The sequence below is a fragment of the Lissotriton vulgaris genome, chromosome 11 (assembly GCF_964263255.1).
Source record: "Lissotriton vulgaris chromosome 11, aLisVul1.2, whole genome shotgun sequence".
Taxonomy (NCBI): Eukaryota; Metazoa; Chordata; class Amphibia; order Caudata; family Salamandridae; genus Lissotriton; species Lissotriton vulgaris.
In genome coordinates, this window is record NC_141699.1 from 108,582,838 (window position 1) to 108,610,334 (window position 27,497).

Genomic DNA, 27,497 nt, shown 5'->3' on the forward strand with positions numbered 1-27,497 from the left:
GCACCGCCCGTCCCTTCTTCGCTCCCACGTAACCAACAAAGAGCTGGTCATCCACCCGGAACTGGCGTGTGCGATTAAGGTAGAAGAAGAGCGCACGTTTTGGGTCCAGACGGTGGAGCCTCTCTTCCTCCTTAGAAGGATGCGGCGGTGGATAGAAGGTGGGCTAGGTGATGGACTGCCCAATGTGAAAGGCCGTAACCACTTTGGACTGGAAAGAAGGACGAGTTTTTAAAACAACTTTTTTCGGATGGACAGAAAGGAAAGGAGGCTTATAAGAAAGAGCCTGGAGATCACTCACTCTCCTGGCAGAGGTGATGGCAACCAGGAATTCAGTCTAAAGAGTTAGAAGACGAAGAGGGCAATTGTGAAGTGGCTCGAAAGGAGCGCACATCAGATATGTAAGAACAAATTTCAAGTCCCACTGAGACATCACAAAAGGAACAGGAGGGAACATGTGCGTGATGCCCTTTAAGAATCTATTTACAATAGGGGACTTGAAAAAAGAAGGCTGATCAGGAAGCCTTACGAAGGCAGAAATGGCAGAGAGGTAGCCCTTAAGAGTGCCCAGAGCAGAGCCCTGCTGGGCAAGAGAAAGAAGGAAGAGGAGAACCTCTGAAAGGGGGCAGAGAGAGGATCCACAGCATTTGCTGTGCACCATGTCACAAATTTGTTCCACCTGCAGGCGTATACCGATTTTGGGGAGGGACGCCTGGCTGCCAGAATCACATCACATACTTCAGGAGGCAAGTCAAATGGCCTCAACTGCCGCCGCTCAATCTCCACGCATGGAGGTGGAGGCTGGACAGGTTCGGGTGGAGGACATTCCCCCGCTGCTGCGACAGAAGGTCCTCCTGAAGAGGCAGACGAATCGGAGGATCGACTGTCATGCTGAGTAGCTGGGATACCAGTATCTTCGTGCCCAATCTGGAGCCACAAGGATGACTTGGGCCCGGTCGCGCCTGATCTTCTTTAGCACTCTGGGCAGAAGTGGTATAGACTGAAAGGCGTACAACAGACCACAGCTCCACTCGAGACGAAAAGCGTCTCCGAGCGAGTGCCGCCTTGGAAATTCAAACACACAGAACTGATGACATTGCGCGTTCTCTTCGGTGGCAAATAGATCTAACCAAGGCTCTCCCCACTGCCAAAAGAGGCCTTGCGCCACGTCCGAGTTCAGAGGCCATTTGTGATCCATCATGCACCGGCGGCTGAGTTCGTCCGCCCTGGCGTACAGGGAACCTGCCAAGTGTTGAACCACCAGGGTGACGCCCTGGTGTTCCAGCCATATCCAGAGGCGCAGAGCCTCCTGACAAAGGGTCCAAGACCCCACCCACCCTCTTTGTTGCAGTACCACATGGCGGTGGTGGTGTCCGTGAACACCTGCACTACACTTCCGCGGACAGAGGGAAGGAATGCTTTCAGTGCAAGTCGGATCGCCCGCAGCTCCAAAAGGTTGATGTGGAGCTGGAGCTCCGCCGGAGACCAGAGGCCTCTGATCTCCCTCTCTCCCATGTGGCCCCCTCAACCCAGGATGGACATATCGGTCACCACTACGTGCTCCGGGTGGGGAAGGGAGACAGATCTGCCGCTGACCCAATCGTGGTTCGTGAGCCACCACTGCAACTGTGTCGCAGTGCCCTCCGAGATCTGGACGTAGTCGGACAGGTTGACCTGATGCTGTGCCCACTGAAACTTCAGGTCCCACTGCAGAACCCGCATCTGCCACCGGGCGTGTTGCACCAGAAGGATGCAGGAGGCCATCAGCCCCAGGAGCCGCGTGAACCTGCCCGAGACTCGGGATGAAGGCTGAAAGACCGGAATCAGAGCCTAAATATCCTGAACCCGCTGTTCGGGAGGATAAACCCAAAACTGCGCTGAGTCCAGAACCGCTCTGATGAAGATGAGCTTCTGAGAGGGACACAGGTGTGACTTCGGCACGTTGATGGAGAACCCAAGCGAGTGCAGGAGGTCGGCCGTAGTCTGGAGGTGGTAGACGACTGTTTGGGGTGAGCCCGCCTTCAACAACCAATTGTCGAGATAGGGGAAGACTGAAACCCCTAATCTGCGCAGATGAGCTGCGACCACCACCATCACTTTCGTGAACACACGTGGGGTGCTGGTAAGGCCGAAGGGGAGCACGGTAAACTGAAAGTGCTCATGGCCTACCGTGAACCGGAGGTATCGCTGGTGGGCCGGCAGGACAGGGATGTGGAAATACTCGTCCTGCAAGTCCAACACTACCATCCAGTCTTCTGGGTCCAGGGCAGCTAATACCTGAGCCAAAGTCCGAAATATACCCAAGTCCTAGCTCTGAGTGAATTGTTAATACTGGGGTTGATTGGGGGACTGCTATAAGAGATCTCAAGAATTTATTCTCTATGGTCTGCAATTTTTTCTGTGGTAAAATGCCCCATAATGATGCACCATATAGAGCTGTTGAGAGACATTTCGAGTTGTAAACTGTTAAGAGAGCCTCTGTGGGTCGGGACCCCAGGCGTTTGGCAAAACTCATTCGGGCTGTAACAGATCTGGTAACAGCTATACCTTTAGATTGAAGTTGAGGGGCCAAGGTACACTTTTCATCAAAAATTACATCTAAGTATGAAAATACAGGTACCCTGGATACCTCCTCGCCATTACAGGTAAAGCATTTTATTTTTGCTGCCTTAGGTCGTTTACCCACCACCATGACATGTGATTTTTTGTTGTTCACATGCAGGTCGAGGGATTGCATAAACTTCCCGAAAGCATCAAGAAGTCTCTGCAGCCCCAAGCCTGTGCGGGCTAAGAGCACCGTGTCATCCGCGTACAGAAGTGCTGGTACCGCATAGTTCCCAGCACGCGGTATGTCCGGTGTGACCCCTTCAAGAGAATTTTGTAGAGAATTTATATATAGCGTGAACAGAAGGGGTGCAAGAATGCACCCCTGTCGGACAACTCGTTTGGATCGAAAGGGCTTAGTACAACCTCCTTCCTTGGTTACTCTAATGACAGTTGAGAGACCTTGGTGAAGAGCGGCCAAAAAGTTCACTAGTGGTGGGTCTATCCCTAAATTAAGCAGAATAGACCACAACTTGGCACGATTGACAAAGTCGAAGGCCGATGTTAGGTCCATAAAGGCCAGGTATAGCAGTCCCTCCTTGGCTTGGGTATATTTGCCGATTAGCATATAAAGATTTAGGCACTGGTCAAGTGTGCCCCGTTTGGCCCTGAACCCGTACTGTAGTTCGGAGAGGACCCCCTTCTCCTTCAGACAGGCACCCAATCTCTGTAGAATCACTCTGCCCAGGATCTTAACGGCAGAGTCAATCAATGAGATCGGCCTGTAACAAGCGGGGTCACTCCTCAAACCTTTTTTAAATATGGGTATTATGATGGAAGTCGCCCATGATGGAGGGAACCCTGCTGTCGATATAGAATTGAAAACGTTTGTTAATATTTTGGCCCAAAATTTAGGAGAGATATATATAAATCCGGAGGCACACAGTCTGGGCCAGGGGCCTTTTTATTTTTCATTTCCTCTATGGCTTTTAGAACCTCCACCTCGTTAAAACATAATGGTTCAGACGTGGTTTCCAAGCCTAGCTCTACCATGACACCCTCTTCACTATCATATATTTTACTAAAATGGGAAACCCAGGCCTCGTCAGTAATCACACAGTCCATGGGCAAATTTTCAGTTCCCGAAAAATAAGAGTGATTAATTGTAGCCCAGAATTTACTGCTATTTTTGATGACATCAGTTGACATGAGGTTTTCCCAGGCCTCCCTCTTTATGGCCTTACAACGATTTGCCCTCGCCATCTTGTAATTTTTTCTGCGCTCGGCTACGAGAGAGTGATCCCTTGGGGTTTATTTTAAGGCTGACATTAGATCTTTATGAGTTTTAGTACAATTAGCGTCAAACCACCTGGGTTTTGTTGAGACCCCCCCTTGCTTTTCTCAGATCCTCCTTGATTTGAGAACAAATGGCAACAAAGGAGAAGATGATGTCTTTATCAGCTGCCCTGTCATCTGAGAAAATTGCCAGGTCTGCGTGTACCCTGGTGTTTAGATTCTGCATAAACGTGTCTGGGACTATCTTGGCCCAATTAAGTCTCCTTCCCTGGTCCCTTAGTACAAGTTCATTGGTGGGACCAGTCTGTCCATTCTCCCGTATAGTCATAACTTCGCCTAGGATCACTAACAGTTCCAGGGGGTTATGATCACTAAAAGCTGATATTACAACTTTGTAGGAAATAGCCATTTTTACTATGTCAGATGTTACAAAAATAAAATCAATCACTATATCCGCATCTCTACCTTTGAAGGTGGGCGCACTGTCCTCTCCCCTGTCCCCACCTACCTCAAACAAGTTCATAAAGGCAAGTAAATTTTCCAGAGCTTCCCCTTGTGATGTATGTTCTAGATGGGTAGTAATAGAGCCATGTATATAAAAATCACCCATTAGTATTACATCGAATAAAGCTTTATGTTCTGACTTCTAACCATCTAAAAAACTAGACAAAGAATCTAAATGCAGACTTTGCAAGTTCTTGTCTGGAGCATTATAAAAATTAATCAAAAGAATGGTTGAGTACTTAGGTCTTATCCACTCTATACATAAAATATTAACTGAGGTTGTCTCCAACTTTCTGAAGGAGCCCAATAGTTTGAGTGAGATAAGAATATACAGCCCACCTTTGGGTCTCCCTGCTAGGCCAGGAGTCGCTTTCATACAATGGCTACTATACCCATCCAAACAAAAGTTGTCCTCAGTATCCCAAGTCTCCTGCAGGGCAATGATGTCATATTGGGACACAAAGTGAGACCAACGATCATCTCCAGCTTTCTTTCTCAACCCAGCCACATTCCAGCTCAGTATACTGTGGGTGACCCGACAGTCCCTCTCCCTCTCCAGTGTTATACCGCCCTGCTGTGTATGGGTTAGTCAGTCGTTAGCATCCAAACTAGAGAGGGGAGAAAATGTGTTTGTCACACTCAATGTATGCGGGCTCCCTAGGGTCTGTGAGCTGGGTAGACGTGGGGTGGTTGATCCCTGGGCCACTTCCCTCAATCTAGCCTGACGAGTTTGATAGGAAATATTCTACCTGCCTGAATCTCTCAGCACAGGGCGCGAAAAGAGTGGCGCTCTTTGGGAATGGGAATTAGACTGACGGTAGATGGGAGGGGGGAAAATGTGGGGGGGATAGAAGAACCCAAGTGGGAGCAGCCTAATGCCAGTCCCATCAATCTCTGATCCATCCCACAGCAAGCTGTCGGCAATGTTAGCCTTATTAAAATGAACCACCACACAATCCCCTGGAATACATTTCTTTTTCTTACCTACCGAGTCTACACGTCTAACCATGTTGATGTTTGCAGCTACCTCAGCACTCCCACTACTAAACTGGGAGCACCACCTTTTAGTTCTATTCATAAGATCAGACTCAGTTTCCACTGTTCCATTAGTTAAACAAGGTACACCTGTTAGAATTACTACTAAGGGTGCAGCACGTGGTGGTAAGTTTAAAGTGCCTAAGTTACTCAAACCAGAACTAAAAATGGAGCTCTCCACTCCAGTGTCTGTTTTTGGCATTCCATTGGGGGAATCATTTCGTTGACCCCCACCTAATGACTCAACCCTATGTCCCTGTGAGGTATTATTGATGTGCACGGTGGCAGGGATAATGTTTAGATGAGGGTCTGAAATTCGGCTCTTACTTTCTGTTAAGGCCTGGGGCCCATGACCATCCCTGCCGTGTTTGTGAGCGCTATGTAGTATTCTAAAATCCTTAATAAACTCGTCAATGTGTTCACATTTGTTTAAAATATTAGCAACACATGAGTTTAGGGTATTTACTATGTCCTTGGCAATGTTCACAAGAGCAGACTCCAGTCGGGATTCAAATAGTTCCTCTAATTGTTCCACCAGGTTCGCATTACTGATTGAGATGGACTTATCAACAGATTTGGCTTTAGATTGTCTACGTGGACCCTTTTTATGGTTGCGCTTTCCTCTATGAGACATAGAGTCCCGGTCCTTCAGTTGCTCATCTCCCATCCCATTAGGTGTTTCCGGATAACACACATTGCTAGGGGAAGCCCATGGTACAGTATCAATCACAATGGCTGGTTCTAATGGGATGGTGGGAATCGAGTCCAGGGGCAGAATGGCATCAGAGTTAGCTTGTATGGTGGAAGTTGAATCAAGCCCCAGTTCCTTTTCCGCATTAGCAATTTGGACGTTTAAAGCCCCCACAGCAGATGTCCGATAGGATATGATGGTTTCATTTTTCCTAGGAACTTTGGCCTTCTTACCTTCATCCGCCTTTTGGTTCAGCTTGCGTTTTCCCATGATATGGGACAAGGGGGGTGGCCCGACCCGACCACTTCTGGCCCCTGATGGCCACAGATGGCCCCGCCCTTGTCCCGGGCTTCTTCCGGGCGCGACTCGTGGGGCGAGAGGCGTTCCGCGCTTATCAGGCGCCTCCGGGCGCAGTGCTGGCGTCAGAGACGCGACCTGTCCGCCGGGGCACCCAGGAGTTGGAGTTTCTGTGCCCCCGCAGTGGTGTAGTCGTTATGGTCGATGTTCTCCAGCTGCCGTTTCCCTCACGGCGCCTGCTGGGACCCGCTGGTAAAAAGATGCACAAGCCGTTGCCCTCACGGCGGGATGGAGTGAGTCTTTATATATTATGCAATATGCTGACGACACAGTATTGTTGGATTTGTATGCCATTAGGCTGCGAGCCGCACGCAATACTCTGGCTGTTTACTGTGACACAAATGGGCTAGAAATTAACCCCAAAAAACTAAAATTGTTACTTTTACAAGGACATGCAAGCAGCATCTTTGGTTGTGGCAATTTAGAGATCATACCATCGATAAATCTAACTCCTATACATTTTTCAGGCCTCAGGTGTCTCAAGTCTTCACATGGAAACTCTGCAACAATGGGTGGCAGGGATAATGGTAGGTTTAAGTAGAGCTACAATCACCCTTACAGCCCCCGCCCCCCATTGTTGCTACTGGAGCATGTTATAAAAGCTATGTTTTTGCCCTTTTTGGTATATGGATTAGAAGCTTTCCTGATAAAGCGGTGGTTAAATCAGCAGCAATCAAGGCTTTTCCATCAAATATTTCGGTTCTCTTACTCCACTGGGGAATCTCAGATTCCACTAGAATTTGGCCTTATAGACAAAATACTGCCACAGAAGACCAATTTACTGAAACTGTGGTTCAAATTAAAGAGAGCTGAAGCCGCAAGCTTTGCATTTTTTATGGGTCAAGAATTGTGAAACCTGTACTCATCATCTTGGCACGCTATTATTTGGAAGACCTGATCGATCTACAAATGACCTTCCCATGGGCTTCGAACATTTCAAATGAATCATTCAAATGTCTTCTACAGAGGGCGGTCAAAAGCCAGTCAACAAAAAAGATATTCTTACATTCCAAGTTAAGTCTCATAACCAGTTTGTAGCAGCAACTTAAAGTAAGCTGAACCCTCAACTCAACCAGACACTTCCCCTGTCAAAGCCCTAAAGACGGGCCTAGTCAACGTGGGTGAAGTAGTCCAAAGATGGAAATTTACACGAGCAGACGTTGCTTGTCGCTTTTGCCTTTACCCAAAGGAATCCCTGGCCCAGGTTCTGTCCACTTCTCCCGGCTTTGAGTGGGAAGGGCAAGTCCAGTTAAAGTCATTTTTCCAGAACTGAATATTCACCTATGTCAGGAGGCAATTGAACAATGTTTTCAAGATAGGGACTGCAGACTCACTGCACTTTTTGTGAAGTTCATGGACAGAGTGGCAGCAAGAACCGCCTCACTGGCGATCTCCTTAGGTGCAGTAGTAGTACATTTATCACATTTTTCAGCACATTTCTGGCATATGCACTTTTGGATCTCGAAACCTTTTATCCATTAAAGATTTGTCATTTGCTTTTTATGGTGATATATGGAAAGCACAGGTTTTATAAATAATTTGAATGATTTTAATTACCTAGAAAATAAAGATATTTATTTATTATTATTACAAATTTACCGATTACTGAAAGGGAGTACAAAGGGCTGTCTGTCCTTGCATTTCCTTAAGAGCAGAGCTCTGAGAACATATCAGCACCAGATAATGAAATAAAATGTCAGCCATCCAGAAACAGCAATAGACCATTTGCTCACTTGCTACTGACAGGAGAGCATTCCCTTCAACAGCTTCTTCACCCTGCCTCCGTGGCTGAAGACCCAGAGACACTCAGTTGTGCAAACCCACAATCACCGACACATGTCTGCTCATGAGAGTATAATGCACCAAGTGACAACATAATTTGTGATAGCTGAACAATACAAAGTGCTCCAAAAATTTTAGGAAACCTATGTGAGAAGGGGGACCTGGGATAACTAGACCGAGACATATATAAGTTGAAAAGGGAAATTTAAAACACTTACTCTAAGTTTAGAACGGTCACCAACCCTGCAGGCTGGCATTAGAATCGACATAAACGCTCTTAGAAATGCAATGAGCTTGCCTCACATTCCACACCCTGTAAAACACTACACTATCACCTAGGAAAGGGTAGTTGCACACTCTATAGCACTAAATGCACCAAGACCTCAAGCAGATGGATTAAATGACACAGGTTAAGAGCATGGTTAGATGACCCACCCCCTGAAATGGTGTTGGCTGTAAGTTCACATTTATCTACCCCCTTTCATAGATAACTACAGGGAAATACAATCTGTATAATTCCATGGACAAACCAACAAACGCTGACACATGTGCCTGTATCCATCTGATATACACATCCCTACACAGGATGCAATTTGATCCATCCCTATCTCTTCATCCACCTGCAAATTAATCGGTATCCCTCTACCTCTAAAGCACATCTCTTAACTTGTATCAACCTGACAGGTGTCTCAATCTGACACACATCTCTAACCCTGGATCTCCACAACAAATATCACTATTTCTGTCACACCAACGTCTTTACTTATAGCTGTGCACACTGACTTCATTCTCACTCAATATAAATCTCTACCCCACACCCACCAGTCTCAACCCATGACACATCAGCACTTCCATTGCAACTAGAAACATCTCTACCTTGTTTGCAGGCAACACACATTTTTTACTCTATCTACATGCAACATACATGTTCACCCCATCTCCACAACACACACCCCTTCCCAAACTCCCTTTACCCAGCCACCAAACAAGCCTATCCCATCAATACGTGATTAGCATTGCTACTTGACACATCGCTACCCCACTAACGATGTGGCACAACCCAATAGTCCAGCACAGACAGTCCCTTGTCTTAGGAACACACATTCTTTTTCCTATATCCACCACACACATACACATACATGCATCCATCTCTTTGTGACATTCATCCCTGTTCCTGTACTAAACTAACAAACCATCAATTTCATGTAACATTCCAGCATCGATTAAAATAACATGTCCACACAACACACACGGTACAGCCTTTGTTCAGAATCCATCCACTTGTACAGACTGTTGTGATAATGCTTATGCTGAAAATCTTTCCATGCCCAAGTTGCATCCCTTTCATATTAAAGAGACCGCCTGTGGTGGTGCGTTCAGGTTCCTTTTCCTATTAAAGTAGCTTCTCCTTTACTCACTTCTGGCTGGCCTCCATCTCCAAAAGTGCAGAAAGAGCGGATGTTCCCTTCTTCCCAGCTGGAGGTCCCACTGGCTCCGGGGGATGTGTGGGGATTGACCCTGGCAGCTGCAAACCTTTCAAAGCAGCCCCTTTCTAAAGAAATACACCAGAGATGAATAAGACAAGAGTTGCAATCGTCTCCATGCTGAACATAAGAAAGTGTTTTCTGTTCTATGAAACTGCTGGAGCAGTGGTTAATCATATCCACTTCTCTCGTAACTAACAAATTGAAAGCCAACTACTCTAGTACTATGTTAGTTATGTTTCATAACTCATCCTTCTGATGAAAACTAATTTTCCCATATGCTTATTTTTCTTGCCCGTCATTTCTGCACAGAGCCATGCTCATCATCCTTTGCTATTACCTCTCTTCACCTTTCCTCTTCATTTCGCCCATCATCTTACTTCCCTCTTGTTTTACTCCACAATTGTTTGTCACCTGCTTCAATGCCCTCAATAGCACTCCTTGTTCTAGCTCTCCAGTGTTTCTAATCCCACCGGCCATTACATTTGCTATTGTTTTCACCTCAGTATTCAAACCCTCCTCTCAGCTCATCTTATTCCCTTACTGTGAATTTCACCTTTAAACTTACTTTATCCCTTGATCCATTCAATTATGTTCCCTCTGTCGCCCCACTTTCTCCCCTTTATCTCTTATGTCTTTCTTAGTTTTGCTTCACTCTATTTCCCTCCCTCCTGTCTTTTTTGATTCATTGAAGAACTCTCACCCGAATCATCCGGTCCGAGCGGTGACGCCGCCGGATTCGGTTCAAGCCCTCCACAAACCGAATGAAGCCGTCCAGCAGCTGCCATTCCTCCTCGTCTGAGCGTGGCTTGTCCCCGTATATGTCACAGTGAGCCTCTCCCTCCATAATGCGCTTAGTAGCACTGACACATGCAGGGAGCAGCAGGAAGCGTGTCCTCCAGAACTTGAGAGATTCGATCAGGCTGTGGATGAGGAGAGACAACAGTAGCACTTAACTTTGGTATATATGTGGCATATCAGAATAACCTAAGCACAGGCAAATTGACTGAAACTTAAAAGCAGACTCCTGCAGAAGTACATAAAGGCTTGAGGAGTTATAGGAAAAAGATCTCCAGCCCAAAGAACTGGCAAGAGACTTTAACTAAAGCTTGTGTCGGGAGCGCTAGAGGGCGCACACGCTAATGGCCGCACTTCTGTGAGGCTCTGGCTGCCTGGCCAGAAACATCCTGCAAATATATGCTTCCCCTGTGAGTTGAAGCCTGAAACTCGCACCGAGTGTGGAAATACCAGTGCTGCTGGTTCTGCCCAACTTTGGTGAGGATCGGAGGTCCGGCGCCCGAGATACGGCGCGGTGAGCGGCCGCCGGGAGAAGACACCACGGAGGGCTGCAGAGGCGCACTGGACACTGGCCTACGCGAGGCCGCGGCTCCCCACGAGGCTGCTAGGCCTCGAAAGCTCCGACCACGGCCTGAGAGGCGGGCAACTGACAGAAAATCTTCGGGGGCTGGTGGAGGTGAGTCTTGCCTCCCCTAACAGTGCTGCGACGAGTGGCATGCCGGATCACTGTCTCTGAGACCGGGTGACACTCCCGGTATACACGGCACACCTCGCCTGGCCCTGCCGGAGGAGAAAGCGGCGCACCCGGCCCTGCTCCACGCTTCCCCGCCAGCCTCCCTGATTTACCTGAGGGACACTGCTGCCACCAGGCACAGCGACTAAGGACCCGGAGGACCATCCGGAAGGTCGGACTTACGGTAGATTGTAGGGGCGGGGGGGCCCAACATCACTGCACTGCCCTCCGCTTCCTGTGTGCCCCAGCCGGTTACGACTGCTCGTGCCTACTTGGACGTGCTGAAGCCTGGCTGCCAGCGCGTACGCTCCTTAGGCGCCCTGGACATTATAATTAGGGCGAGAATTTGCCGACCTGCTCATTGCCTTCTACTGCCCTGGGGGGATTCGTCACGTTGTGGGCTGCCGGCTTGAGTGCCTTTTACTGGCGGAGGGACACCAACTAGCTGCTCGTCAGTTACCGGCCCCGACTGGCACCAACAGACTGGGCACCATGGGCAAAAATGACGCTAGACAGGCGAAACTGTCTTTTGAGCCCCCAGCCACCAAAAAACCGCAGCGAGGCACCACGGCATCCAACGGTGCCCCAGGACCATCAAACGCTGAGGCGGCCCCAGTGGCTCCAGAATTGCGACTGCTTATCGGCGAGATGCGCCAGGGCTTCGCGACAATCGTAGATAAGGTTGACCGCTTATCCTCCAGAATGGACGGAGTTGCACAAAAGATAGAAGTCCACGAAGAGCGGCTCACGGAGGCGGAACGGCGCATCTCCACTGCTGAGGACACATCCAACACTCACGAATCGCGCCTAACCCGAATGGATAATGTCCTCAGAGTAATCGCAGCTAAGAATGAGGAGTTGGAGGCGCGGAGTAGACGCAATAACATACGCGTCACGGGAGTTCCGGAATCCACCAACACCGGACGGATGGAGGACTACGTGGAGCGCATACTGATCACCGCAGTAGGGAAGGAGGCCTTCTCTAATCAGTTCATTGTGGAGCGGGCACACCGCTCCCTGGGCCCGGTCCCCAAACCAGGGGCGCAGCCACGTCCCATTATCGCCCGGTTACTCAATTACCGCGACAGAGACGCGGCGCTGAGAGCGGCCCGAACAAACCGGAACTTGACCTGTGACGGGGTGCAGTTCTCCTTGTACCCGGACTTCACACCCATGGTACAGGACCAGAGGAGAAAGTTTCTGGATGTGAAAAAGAAACTAAGGGACATGCAGGTAGACTACGCCCTTCTATACCCGGCACGCCTCAGGGTGACCCATCAGGGCAAACAGCACTTCTTTACGAACCCGCAGCAGGCTGAGGACTACGTAAAAAAACTTCGCGCTACTAGGAGGGACAGGCGCAACGATGAGGAGGAAGAGGCCGCAGGAAACCCAGTCGAGCAAGATGACTCATGATGGGGTGCTCATGCTCGTCTGGTCGATAGCTCCTGGATGCACTACGGATACTAATTCAGAAACTGTATGCTTTGGATGCTGGAACTGCCTTGCACTACCTGCGGAGACACCACTGAGGGCTGCCTTGCATCCTGAAGGGACTGCTGACCGATAAATGGCTTTTGAACATCTTATCCCAATGCAACTGTGGTGCTGAGATCGAGCGGATGTCTGTCGCAGCAGGAGGACATGTGGGCAGCGGAAGGCTTACAGGCGTCAAGGTTTTTTCTTGTATAGTACACTGCTGGCCTAGAAGGAGGCCGGAGTGATGAAGCCCTCACGAACGATTGATTACTGTACCGTCGCTGCACTGATGGAACTCACCCCAGGACATTTGCCCGTCCTCCGGATTGAAGGGTGGTGATGAGGGGCACTGGGATGGCGAGAGGGCTTTGACCTGCAGGGACGATACATGCCGGGCACCACCCCACCTTCTCTGTCTTTCCCGTATGTTACATGCGGGTCGGGGGGGGGAGAGTTGGAGTGTTTCTGTGCGTACCTCTGATGTTCCCAAGAGGGAATTCCCCACATGGTTTTTCTATTGTTCTTGACAATGCGGGTTGGGGCGGGGGGGGGGGGTCATGGTACTGGCAAGTTTGGGTTGCTTCAGTGGGAGGGGGGAGGGGATGGACAGCCAGGGTTGGGTGGCTGTGCATGGAGTATGAGGGGTTGTTCGTGTGTTGCATCGCTAGTTGTTGGAAGTGGCGAGTTTGATACGTATGGCGTTTTTGGCAGGAGTACAGGTACTGTGGGGAGCATGTGTGTGAATATGGTTGTTCGATTGGCGAGACTGTACTGGGCAGCGGAGAGATTGACAATTGGTACATTTCGATTGAGAGCTGGAACACCAGCTGTTGGCTTCATTCAGGGATATGGTAACGCATGTAGGTGATGATACTTTGGATACAGTCACCGTAGTGTCCTGGAATGTCCGGGGACTCAATGACCCCCGGAAATGCAGAAATGTACTTGCATATCTAGATCGGCACCATGTGCAAATAGCGATGCTCCAGGAAACCCACCTTAGCCCGGGGAGTGCCCCCAGGTTTGCGAGCAGATGGGCATGTGTGAGAGAGTTTTCCTCCTATTCCACATATTCTAGGGGGACGGTAATATTGGTCAATAAAAGGCTGCCATTTCAAAAGTTGGGTGTGCGAGTGGATAAGGAGGGGAGGTATGTCATCCTTTGGGGGAGGCTGGGAACCGATGTGATAATGCTTGTGAATTGCTATGCACCTAACGTCGATACTCCTGGTTTTTTCTTGTCATTATGGGGCCACATGTTGGAGACCGAAGCCACGCACATTGTCTGGGGGGGGGGGACTTCAACTTATCGTAACGTACCACGATGGATAGATCGGACGGTAGTGGACATTACAACACGAAGGCCAGAGACGCTCTTCAGGGGATACTTACGGAGGCAGGACTAGTGGACAGTTGGAGGCACACACATCCAGCGGCTAGGGAAGGCACTCACTTCACAACACATGCACGCTCGTGGGCAAGGATCGACTACTGCTTTGTCTCACGGGGCCTCGCTGGGGGGATAGTTCAGGTGAAACATCTGCCTCGCACGTACTCGGACCATTGCCCGGTACTGACCGTCCTCGAAGTGCCAGGGCATACTAGGGTAAGGCCACCATGGCGGCTTTTCCCCTCGGCCTTACTGGACCCTGTCTTTAAACACGAACTCGGAGAAGAGATCGAGGCCTTCTTCCCTAGGAACAAAGGGTCTGTGGATAAGGTCGAAACCATTTGGGAAGCTTTTAAAGTCACTGTGAGGGGAGTCACGATCTCCAAAAGCTGTGGAATATTGAGAAGCATAGTGCGCACGTTAACTACACTGGAGGGGGAGCTTAGGGCACTGGAGGCGGAGATGGTAGGGAATCCCAGCCCTGACCTGGCGGCACGATTCAGAGCTAAACTGACGACCTATGAGGAGGAAGCAGCCAGGGAGGTAAAATTCCGGGGTAAATACTGGACAGCTAGGCGCTATTGTGAGGGGGACCGACCGGGGAAGGTACTGGCGGCACTCACGAGGCACCAGCGCTTTGCCTCCCATATCCTAGAAATCTCTGACAAGGAGGGGAGGATCCATCAGGACTCTAAGGGGATTCAAGCCACCTTCCTACAACACTACAAACGCCTATACTCCACGCAGCAGGAAGGTGAGGTAGAGTTCGGTAATTACCTGGAAGACATAGCGCTTTGCTGGTTAAGTGATGGTAACAGGGAATTCTTAGGGTGCCCTTTCGAACTGGACGAGATTAGAGAAGCGATCATGTCCCTCAGTAATGGCAAAGCAGCAGGACTAGACGGCCTACCGGCCGAATTCTATAAATGTTACATCAATATCATGGCGCCGGTACTGAAGGAGGTCTTCGAGGAATCGCTGGAGGTGGGGATACTGCCAGGATCCATGAGGGAGGTGGCGATCACCTCGCTGCTGAAGCCGGGAAAGGACCCAACGGACACTGATGCCTATAGACCCCTGTCGTTGCTGAACTGTGACGCGAAGATTCTTGCGAAAGTGTTGGCAACTAGACTGTCCCTACTTATGACTACTCTTGTACTGCCGGACCAATCTGGCTTTGTCCCGGGGAGAGCCACATCTCACAATCTGCGCACGTTATTTTCTCTAATTCCTTCCATTGCACCCGAATTGCCGGTTGCTGCTGTGTTTCTGGATGCCACCAAGGCGTTCGACTCAGTGGAGTGGGGTTATCTGCTGGCTATCTTGGGCAGAATGGGGTTCCCCCGGATATTTATTGCCTGGGTGACATTGCTATACACTTCCCCAGTCGCCAGGGTCGTCGTCAACGGGGTGCTTTCGGCACAGATGCCGATCACGAGAGGGACTAGGCAGGGGTGCCCCTTGTCGCCCTTACTATTCGCCCTGGCTATAGAACCGCTGGCCTGCAAAATACGACAGTTACACAAAGACAAGGCCTTTAACTGTAACCAGCGGCAGATTGGCATCTCCCTCTATGCAGACAACGTCACCCTATATGTGCGCCATCCACGAGACAACCTCAATCCGCTTCTGAGGGAATTTGTAGCGTTTGGAGGCATATCCGGTGTACATATTAATTGGCAAAAGTCGCAATTCTTCCCCCTCGCGGCCTCGGTCACCCGATTTCCGCTGGATTACCCCTTGGAATGGTGCAATTCTGACTTGAAATATCCGGGGATTGAAGTATCGCTTACTAAGAAGGACACTATCCGCTTAAACTATGGTGTAGCCATTACACGACTGGCTGACAATGTGACTCGCTGGCTGGCACTCCCGCTCTCGATGGCAGGCAGAGCCTCCCTGATCAAGATGGTCGTCCTCCCACGCTTCTTATATCTATTTCAAAACATACCATACTACCCAGGCGCTTACTTTTTCAAAAGACTTCGCTCTGAGCTGCTTCGCCTTTTCTGGGGAGGTAAACAACCACGCCTTAGTTGGTCGGTCTTGATGCAGCCGTATGATAGGGGTGGATTCGATGTGCCCGACTTGGAAGTATACTATCTCAGTGCGCAGGCGCAGCATGCTTATCACTGGATTCGTCCCGTTCCCTTTATGCCACAGGTCGCTGCGGAGGACTGGATCGTGCATCCACTCCCGCTCGAGGGCATGCTGATGGGACTGGTTGGGGATGTTGAGACGCCCGCCGCTACTGTGACCTGTACAATTGATGCCTGGCAGAGAGTGACCAAACTGCTGGATGCCCCCATGCTCTACTCGCCGGCATTGCCTCTGGCATACCATCCGAGACTATCACTCTTACTGGAGGGAGGTTTCCGATCGATGTGCCACCGCATACACCTCAATACGTGGGGAGACCTATTTCAGGATGGATTGTTCCGCACCAAGGATCAGATGTTCCAGAATGCTCCCCCGACTCCTATGGAGGTGTTCTACTACATCCGCCTCCGACAGGGTATGCGAGATATTCTCCCTAACTTCCCGGAGGAACCAGGGACGGTATTACCATTGCATGTCATGCTCGTATCGGATGGCACGCACTTGGTGTCTAAACTCTATGCTGCCGTTCGTGAGCAGCGCCCGGTTGTCCTGTCTAAAGCACGGACTGCCTGGGAATCGGAACTACTGGTCGCACTCACGGATGAACAGTGGAGGTACTGCTGCTCGGTCACGGCTAGAATATCCTCCAGTTGCCGAATGAAAATTATTCATTATAAGTTTGTGCAAAGATATTATTATACACCAGTCAGAAAGTTGAGGTTTCGCCTTTCGGCGGATGATAGGTGCGCTAGATGTCGGATGGAAGGCGCGGGTTTCCTGCATCTTGCCTGGGACTGTGGAGCAATACAGACTTACTGGAGCCAGGTACATGCCGCCCTCCAGGTTATGATTGCTGGCCCTCTCCCTATGGACCCGATAGTGATGCTGCTAGGATATACCAGGAATGTGCCCAAATCGGATCGTAAATTTGTTGACATTGCGTTACTCCTCGCTAAGCGGAGGATTGCTTGCAGATGGGGAAGGGGGAGGGCGCCAAAGTTTAAGGAATGGTTGGACGACCTCCAATACTGTCAGGAACAACATGGCGTGTATGCGGAACTGCTACCCGCCCGCTGCGCTCCCGGTGACTTCTGGTCCCCCTTACAGGTATACTGGCTGGCTCAGGCGACGCAAAGTGACTCCTCTGGAGATGACGAGCCGGTCCCGGGCCCATGAGCGTATCGGTACTTTACACTTCATACACCCCACTACACCCCACACTACATGCTGAGCATAGTGCCGCCTAACTCGGGATAAGACGACGAGCCTGTTGGCGGAATGCTGTGGGGGAGACTTGGGTAATTGTGGTCCATGAGATACGGCTCTAGTGACAGAATTCCGCTAACCCTCCCATCATCGTGGCACTAAGGGATGGTGGAAATGTATACACAATGTATACAGCAATAGCATGGAGCGAAGAGCGACACAGTGTTGGGAAAGTACAGCATACCGTCCTCAGGTGAATCTCATGTTCTACACTCATATACATATCACACGCTGAGGTACAGGGCGGGGATGCGCACACTAGATACACAAGGAGCGTGCCACTGCACAAGGCTACGCAGTTAGCTGACTGATACAGACAACGACGATACAGGATTGGGACGGACCGCAATAGTGTACCTATTTGACTAATGTCCCAACTGTACGCGGGGAGAGGTGGTTTCCCTTTTCCGTATGCCCTCCCCCCGGTTGGATAGGATGAGAGGACTCTAGCCACTTGACCGCCCACTGTGGGACAATGGGAAGTGTGTATACATTGTGCTGGCCGCAGTATTGATGGTGAACCTAATGCTCATCTTTTTCTTTCTCTCTAATGAATGTACCAAACATATTGCCATATTGAATTGCAGATGCTGTAACTGTCATGCCTTTGTGTTGAACGCATATAATAAAGGTTTAAAAAAAAAAACTAAAGCTTGTGTCTGCTTCCCTTAAAAGTACCTACTGCAGAACAGGTTTCCAGCGTTGAAGATGCAAACCTCAAAGAATAACCTTCCTGCCCCTTAAACATCCAGCACTCTATGAAAAGGTCGACAACTACAAAGCCATGATGCACGTCGAAAGAGACATGTAGTCTGAGGGCATCCTAGCAGAACTCAATGCATCTGTAACAAATGCTGGAGCTACAGAATGCCCTAATGAATAGCGGTGATGCAAAAAGTAAACAAATAATGTATTGTCCGTGCTAACTGAATCAAATCAAATCAAAATCAACTTTATTTGGTTTCCATAATTTTTATAAATGCCATAAAAGTACAGTGAAAACAATATTATACATGAATTAGAATCAATAAAAAATATACAACAATCCATTTGTGTAATCAATTAATTCAATAATTAAAGAAAAAAAAGAAAATTTTCAACTTGACAATTATATACATAAATAGCAGCCACTAACCAAGATTGGGGCGGTGGATAACACAGAATTTCAGAAAACATGCTATGGATTTGGCATATGCCTCATTATCCAGTAATTGAAGCGCTAGGAAGGCAGGGCGGCAAGCTTGCAGCCCCATGGATCTCAGAATGGGGACAATCCAGCGTCTACGTGGAGTTTCGTAAAATTTACAAAATAAAATTATGTGAATTGATAATTGAGGAGAAATGGTGTCACACGGGCATAATGATAAATCCCTGGACCAATCATTCTGTTGCGGAAAGGAAATCAACGGAAAAAAATATCAAATGTAAATCTGGTTAACAAAACTTTTTCATATTGATTCAAATTAAATGTTAAATACGGTTGAATAGAAAAAGTGGTTTTAATGGCTAGTGAATGCTGGACTGAATTTTTCCCTATCTCATTTGTAAGTCGTAACTGGCCTAGGTGCGAGAGACAACGTTTTTTCAACTCTTTTTTAGGGATCTCGGAGATGGTTAATGGGTAATTAAGGTACCTTAGGAGGCCTAAATCACTAAAAAATAACTTCACAAAGGCTAGCCATCTATTCTTGTGCATGTTATCCAGCATCATGCACTCCTGTAAAAGACGTTGAGTTAAATCCCACTGGGCCGTAGTCCAGATGCGACGCCATAACATTACTGGTTGAATTTTTAGGATGTCCGATATGTGATCCAACCCTAATTCTAAGTGGCAGCAAAATGTCAAAATACTTTGAGGATCTGCTAACAAGTATTATAAAAAAGAGTTCTCAACCCTCTGTAATGCATCTGTGTTTACATGTCCCCATAATCCCTAACCATAGCTCGCAATGCTAACACATGTAGCCTGAAAGTTTTTAACATTTCTTGGGAGGATCTCGTCCCTAACTTTTGAGCTAACTGAAATCAAACACATCACGAAATACTAGGGCAGACAGACAATCTGATGAATCTAGTCCAAGGGTAATTCAGCTAGATCACCCAGTTCTGTGAAACCGGTATAGGGCACGATAAAACAGCAAAATAAGGCAAATGCAACCACCAACCAAAGAATGGCTTAAATATTAACTAAAAAGCAATGTGTGCTCCGTTGAAGTGGCTCTTGTAATGACTTTTTAAAACTGTGATTTGCTTTTCTGTTTTTCATCATCTGTCTTCTCTGTCAACCTTCTAGAGAAGGAATGTGCCAATGTATTGGGAAACTGGCCAATTCTATCATTCCCCAACACCTCCAAAAGCCAATTCTGCTTTGAATCAAGGTGTTACCTTTTTTCATGTCTTTCATGTCTGAGCAAAAAAAAAAAACACTACATGTCGGCTGCAAATATACATCAGTGCACTGATTTCCTCTACTTCCATGGAAATAAGGTATGGTTCATTTAACCAACTCTGGGACAGAATTGATTTAGGAGCCTTATCTGTTAAGTCAAACTTCATTGTGCAGAATAATTACCTAAATCTCTGCTGAGGGAAGAGTCATGACTCGACTGAGTTCAAGCTGGACCAAAATAACAACATATGACTACTCTGAGTTTAGAACCCAGTGGCTTGTGACCCACCCTGCAGCCTGTTTTGGCTGCTCAGGACAGACTTAATTAACAATCAGAGGGGGGAAGAGAGAGAAATCAGAATGGATTCATTCTCCCTGGGCATATTTAAATAAACAGTTAGAATCCACTCCTTGAGATTAAGGGTGTCTCCTCCACAGTGGGGAACACCTTTATGTTTTTAGGTCCCCTCACACACCAACAGGCCCCTTGGTGTCATGCTTCATCATCGGGGTCATCGTACCCCTCTACGGGGTACGGCGTGCTGCGACCTACGCAGACGTGGGTGCACTTGTTAGACTATGTGTGGTGTTGGTGAGGGGGTATTTTGAATAAATGTGAGTGTATTGTGGGGTTTGGAAAATAGTGATAGTTAAAAAGAACCTGGCTTGTGGGGTGACTAAAAATTATTTAATAAGCCCCCGGGCTGGTGCTGTTAAAAATGAGGGTGGGAGGTCACTGCGCTGACAATGTGCGTTACCTCCTTTTTGTGTGCGTCGACATGTTTCGGTGCCAGAAGCACCTTCTTCAGGACGGGGTGCACAAATCCCCACCTTACTCACGTTTCTCTAACAAATACCAGAATTTTCTAATAAAAGTGAGGAAAAATTACAGTGCAGATAAAAGTAATGTACCTAGCAAAAAAAGACGTTGTCTATTGATCAAACTGTAAAGGAAAGAAGACAAAAAAAAATGTTCTGGTGGTCTCTCTCTCCATATCCATAGGTAAAATGTTCAGTGGTTACAGGTGATATACTATAGCTGTATTCCAGTGCTTATAGTGGGATACAAATATTTTACAAAAAACACACTAGACTCACTGACACACAACAAAGAGCACACACACTTAATGAGGAAATTTTTGATCAGATGTTTTCAAATCATTTCCTGGTCGTAACACTATTGTTGGTAAAGAGGGAAAGGACAAAGTTTGTGTTATATCCCTGTAAAGTGAGGAGGAAAAATGTCAATTTCATGCCATTACATATTTACAACATACTGTTTTGGAGTTGTAGATAAACCTCATGAGCCAAAACGTCAGGATCTGGTGTGCTAACTAGCACCTATTTGAGAAAGAAAGGCATATTCAGGTCTTGGTTTAACTTACATTCATGTAGTGGTGGCAGTGCTCACAATCATCAGACCTTTCTACTCACGATTTCTACGAGGAAATTCCTCCCGATCGATCCCTACGTGGCTCCGGTGATAATGCCAGAAGGAATTTTGAAACCGGGGTTTAATACCTTTTCCCGGGTTGGAGTTAATTAATTAATTGCATGACTAAGGTTTCCTTATGGCCATATATGGTCATTGTCGGTTTTAGTTAGTGAATTGCATGATTGTGATTTCCTTATGGCCATATATGGTCATTGTCGGTTCCTTGCTCGCGGTCATTGTTTTCTCGCGTCTTTCCTTCACGCATGCGTCCATGCGGTGTGTTTTGTCCTGCTGCGCATGCGCTGTTATGGGTGTCTTTGTTACCCATTATGTGCATGCGCTATCCTGCGCTTGTCTCATATCTCATGACGGTTAGTTATGGCAATACGAATTATGTTTTTCCTCCTAACGGACACAATTTGCATGGCGTTTCGTTGGAACAAACTGCGTTTCATTGTTTGCTTCTTTTCTTTTGCCAAGGGGCAGAGAATACATATTACCAGGATGAGTGGATATATATTCTAGGGATGAATGAAAGATGCAGACCCCCGAGCATAGTATGGTTCGTCTGGTAGATGCTCATGTGGGGAAAGTCTGGAAATCTTCATGAGACACTGTGTTTACATAAATTGTATTTACGCCGCGTTGAAGAGGACATTCATCAGGGTATCATCTAAGTTAACTGACTCCAGGGGATATTGTCATTTAGACCTGTAGTGTTAGTCCCCAGTCTAAAAACCCATCTCTGCTCTTTCTCAAAGAGTCCTTGTTCAGATGGGAGTTGTTCAAATACTGTCCACCTGATGTCATTCACACAATGTCCATTCTCAATGAAATGTGTGGCCATTTTTGCCGTCGTCTTCTTACAACGGATATTGCTCTTATGTTCCCCGATTCGTGTTTTCACTGGTCTTTTTGTCATGCCAATGTACTCCAAATTGCAAGGGCAGGTTATCATATAAATGACATTTTTGCTGTTGCAGTTGGTTAGTTTCCGTTGTTCCCACCTCGTTCCGTTAGTAAAAGATAGATTCTTACTTTTCTGGGTCATGTGACAGCTCGCACAGTTACCACATGGGTAGTGGCCTCCCAGTCCTTGTGGATGGAGTTGTGGCATTTGTTGCAGTTTTGGGTGTGTGTGCACTAGCATGTCCTTGAGATTTTTGCCTCGTTTGTGGGCAAATAAGGGTTTCTCAATGTTTAGTTTGCCACTTGTCAGGATGCGCCAATGTTTATTCAGAAGTTTGGAAACCTCATTGGTTTGGGGGCTGTAGGTAGTCACGCAGATGGGTCTGGCTGATGCCTGATTGCTCTGGGGTTTGTTTTCTAGTAGTGCCTCCCGATGGTTATTTCTCGCCCTTTTCATCGTGTTGTTGATGACCTTCTCTGGGTTCTGTCTTCTCTGCAATTTGATTTTTAAATCCTTTGCTTGTGCCTTGTAGTCCTGGATTTGTGTGCAATTACGTCTCAGGCGTAGGAACTGACCATACGGCAAATTGGTACGTAAATGCCGTGGATGAAAGCTGTCATAGCGAAGGAGACAGTTCCTCGCCGTTGGTTTAAAGTGGGTATTGGTATGTAGTTTCCCGTCTTTTGGGAAGATGTTAAGATCCAGGAACACCAATGTTTCTCTTGACACTGTATGAGTGAACTTTAAGAAATGGTTCTGCTGGTTTAACCAAACCATAAACTCAGATACAGATTCTTGGTCCCCATGCCATATCACAAGCACATCATCGATGTTCCTTCTCCATGTATGTATGTGATGTCTGTATGGGTTGTCGGTATGTAGGATTTTTGTGCTCTCCATGTGGTGGACATACAGGCCCGCCAGGCTCGGCGCGAAAGTTCTGCCCATACTGGTGCCATGGCGTTGGAGGTAGAGGGTCCCTTCATACTCAAAAAAGTTTCTCGTTAATGCAAGTGTGATGCACTCCATTACCACACCTCTCGGTGTTTGGTATTTCCAGTCGGTACTGTATAAAACCTCTTCTATGATAGCCAAGGTTTCATCGTGAGGGAGGCTCGTGTAGAGGCTCTCCACGTCCAGGCTAAGTAGTAGTTGATTTTCTGGATCAAAAGTCAGTTCTTGTAAAAGCTGGAGGACTGCTTTTGTGTCCTTCAGGTATGTGTTCGTCCCCTGGACTAAGGGGCGCAAGAAGGCATCAGAAAATTTTGACAGGGGCTCAAGGATGGAGCCTATCCCCGAGACGATGGGTCTGCCTGGTGGATTTTCCAGTCTCTTGTGAATTTCCGGGGTGCAGTAGAAATACGGTGTTTTTGGTGTCTTCTGGGCTAGAAATTCAGCTTCTTTCTTTGACAACCAATTATGAGCCAGGGCTTCCTCCACCATGGCTCCAATGGTAATTCTAATGGATTCTGTCGGGTCTTAGTTTAGGATGGTATAATTCCGTTGATCCGACAGTAGCCTAAGGCATTCCTTTCTATAGGCTGTTGTTGTCTGGATTACCACAGCTCCCCCTTTGTCCGCTGGCTTGATTGTTATGTCTTGGTTGTTAGCCAGGTCACGAATGGCTTCGTGTTCATAACGGTCGGTATTTTGGAAGACCTGGCGATTATCCTTGTTCAGGGCTTGTAACTCAGTCATCACCGCATTTTCATAAGCCAGGACTTCTATAGGTAGTGTATTGTCTGGTGGGACAAAGGACGATTTCGGTCTTAGTCCTGTATCGGTTTCCATGGGTTTTTCTTTACCTTCAAAGAAAACCTGTAGCTTTATTTTCCGTATAAATTCATGTACTTCAGTGTGTAATTTGAATAGGTCTAGCTTGTTGGTGGGAACGAAGCCTAATCCTTTGTTCAAGACCCTCCTTTGGGTATCAGTTAGTTCATATGGGGTAATGTCATGCAATTAACTAATTAACTCCAATCCGGGAAAAGGTATAAAACCCCGGTTTCAAAATTCCTTCTGGCATTATGACCGGAGCCACGTAGGTATCGATCGGGAGGTATTTCCTCGTAGAAATCGTGAGTAGAAAGGTCTGATGATTGTGAGCACTGCCACCACTACATGAATGTAAGTTAAACCAAGACCTGAATATGCCTTTCTTTCTCAAATAGGTGCTAGTTAGCACACCAGATCCTGACGTTTTGGCTCATGAGGTTTATCTACAACTCCAAAACAGTATGTTGTAAATATGTAATGGCATGAAATTGACATTTTTCCTCCTCACTTTACAGGGATATAACACAAACTTTGTCCTTTCCCTCTTTACCAACAATAGTGTTACGACCAGGAAATTATTTGAAAACATCTGATCAAAACTTTCCTCATTAAGTGTGTGTGCTCTATGTTGTGTGTCAGTGAGTCTAGTGTGTTTTTTGTAAAATATTTTTATCCCACTATAAGCACTGGAATACAGCTATAGTATGTCACCTGTAACCACTGGACATTTTACCTATGGACATGAAGAGAGAGAGACCACCAGAAAAAAATGTTTTGTCTTCTTTCCTTTACAGGTTGATCAATAGACAACGTCTTTTCTTGCTAGGTACATTACTTTTACCTGCACTGTAATTTTTCCTCACTTTTATTAGAAAATTCTGGTATTAGTTAGAGAAACGTGAGTAAGGTGGGGATTTGTGCACCCCGTCCTGAAGAAGGTGCTTCTGGCACCGAAACATGTCGACGCACACAAAAAGGAGGTAACGCACATTGTCAGCGTAGTGACCTCCCACCCTCATTTTTAACAGCACCAGCCCGGGAGCTTATTAAATAATTTTTAGTCACCCCACGAGCCATGTTCTTTTTAACTATCACTATTTTCCAAACCCCACAATACACTCACATTTATTCAAAATACCCCCTCACCAACAACACACATAGTCTAATAAGTGCTCCCACGTCTGCGTAGGTCACAGCACGACGTACCCCGTAGAGGGGTACGATGGCCCCGATGATGAAGCATAACACCAAGGGGCCTGTTGGTGTGTGAGGGGACCTAAAAACATAAAGGTGTTCCCCACTGTGGAGGAGACACCCTTAATCTTAAGGAGTGGATTCTAACTGTTTATTTAAATATGCTCAGGACAGACAACATTGATTTGGTTTGGGTAGACCAAAACAGACCACCAAGCCCTACTCCCCTCGCCCTTCTCCCCCACAGATAAAATTAGAATACTGAAAGAACACAGGGCTTGCACACAGAATAAGATATTGAGCATAATAATTTGAAAAGAGAGGCGAAGGATGGAATAGTTACTTACCTGTAATCCCAATCTCCTTCACAGAATCCTAGAGCCCTTGTTTAATTTCCACAAAGTATATTTAAAAAGGAATATCCACTTTTTTTCTGAAAAAAGTAGATTAAAAAATGTTTTAGCACACCCTATATTGCCCATTTTTGACTATTTATTTTAAAATATATATTTTTAAATAGAAATAAAGTCACTATAAATAACTAAAACTTTAGGAAAGACGGCCAATTTGGTCAGCAGTACCGCTATGTCTGGGAACTTTTTTTGTATAAAATGGCTGCACCAAAAGTGCTTGGAGTTCGCCCACACAACGAGCTGGCGTCACTGCGATCAAAAACACAATCTTCAGAGTCAGGAGACATAATGTGTAGCTGTACAAGGGTTTGAATAGCCTACACCTGAGGAAAGGGAGAATAAATTAAGATCACACTGTGGCATCACAAAAGGCTTGGGAGGAAACAAATGAGTCAAGCCTTTTAGAAATCTCATCACAACAGTCGATTTATAGAAGGACCACAGGTCTAGTAAATGTAAAAAGTCTGAAAGAGACGAAAAATAACGTAACGGTGCCCACAGCAAGAATGACTTCCACAACCTCGGGAGAAAGACTGAATTCATTCAAATGCTGCCACTCAATCTCCATGCATGGAAGTGCAGACCCTCCCTGCTGCTACAACAAGAGATCTATCTGAAGCAGTAGACAAACAAATGCTCGTTCCCAGGAATTACAGGTACAACACTCCTTGCCCAATCCTGAGCCTTTAGGATAACTTGGGCCTGTCCATTCCTGATCTTCTTCAGAACCTGGTGCAGGAGATGTAGTGACAGAAAGGTACACTTCTTGGAAACTCGAGCAAGCACATTTTTAACATTGATTATGCATTCTAAGCAGCGGCAAAAAGATCAAGCCAGGGTTCTGACCATTGCGGAAGATACCCTGTGGCACCTCAGGGTGTGATTTGCCAGATGCCATCAGCTGAGTTTAATCACCCTGGGATTTAAAGATCTAGCTAGGGGGTTCATCACCAGGGAAATACCTTGCAGATCCAGCTATCTCCAGAGAGGAAGTGCCTCCTGGCACAGGACCCAGTACTCCACCCCACCTCTGCTTGTTGCAGTACCACAAGCAGTGACCACCTGAACCCGCATCCCATTGACGGATGGTAAGAAGGGCTTCAGCGCTGAATGTGAAGGAAGGTCTCCGATAGAGATTAGCATCCTCTAAACTCCACCTCTCCCAGAAGACCTCCACAACCCAGCAGCAACACATGTCACCACAAATTAGCTCTGGGTGGGGCAGGAAGAGGGGTCTGCCACTGGCCCAATTGCAGCTGGGCCACCACTGCATGTCTTTTGGAGTCTCCTCCAACACAAGGATAAAATTCAATGAGTTCCCCTGGTGCTGGGCCCACTAAAACCTCAGGTTCTACTATAAAACCAGCATACTCTACGAGCTGGAGGCAGGATGCATAGAGGCTGAGAAGCCTCAGAGCCACTCTTAACGAGAGCCAGGTTCAGGGCTGACACATGAGGTACATAGCCAGAATGTCCTGGTTGTTATTGTGATGGAGGGAAGGTCCAAAACTGAATCATATCAAGGATGGCTCCAATGAAAGGTAGACTGTGTGAAGGAGTCATAAAGTACTTCAGCACATTTGAACGCCAATGATGGCAGGAGGTTCGCCTTAATCTGAAGGTGCTCTACGACTGACTGTGGTGAGCTCGTCTCCAACAGCCAGTAGTCAAGATAGGAAGGAACTAGGCTCACCAAGCTCTGAAGGTGTGCTGCAACCACTCCTATCACTTTTCAGGCCTCAAGAAATCTACTCACCCACTTGCTATGGCAAGTTACATTTTATCGGGGCAAGCTATTTGTGGGGCCCATTGGCCCATTCTGACAAAGAATAAGTGTTCTGTTCACTCGGAAAGTGAATGAGCAATAAAGACGTCATTACATCTTAATTTTTACTTGTCACTTTTGCTCTGCGTTCAGAGACAG

General features: G+C 47.3%; 1 protein-coding gene across 7 annotated transcripts in view; it reads right to left on the reverse strand.

Annotated features, from left to right (window-relative positions):
- The window catches only part of DEPDC5 (DEP domain containing 5, GATOR1 subcomplex subunit), a 592,834-nt gene that overhangs the window by 343,151 nt on the left and 222,186 nt on the right, over positions 1 to 27,497 (reverse strand). For all 7 annotated transcript variants that reach the window (XM_086942813.1, XM_086942812.1, XM_086942810.1 and 4 more), the window contains exons 30-31: positions 10,394 to 10,613; positions 9,625 to 9,758 (exon numbers count right to left, since the gene is read on the reverse strand). In XM_086942813.1, the coding sequence (XP_086798939.1) occupies positions 9,625 to 9,758; positions 10,394 to 10,613 (354 nt within the window). The remainder of the gene's footprint in view (positions 1 to 9,624; positions 9,759 to 10,393; positions 10,614 to 27,497) is intronic.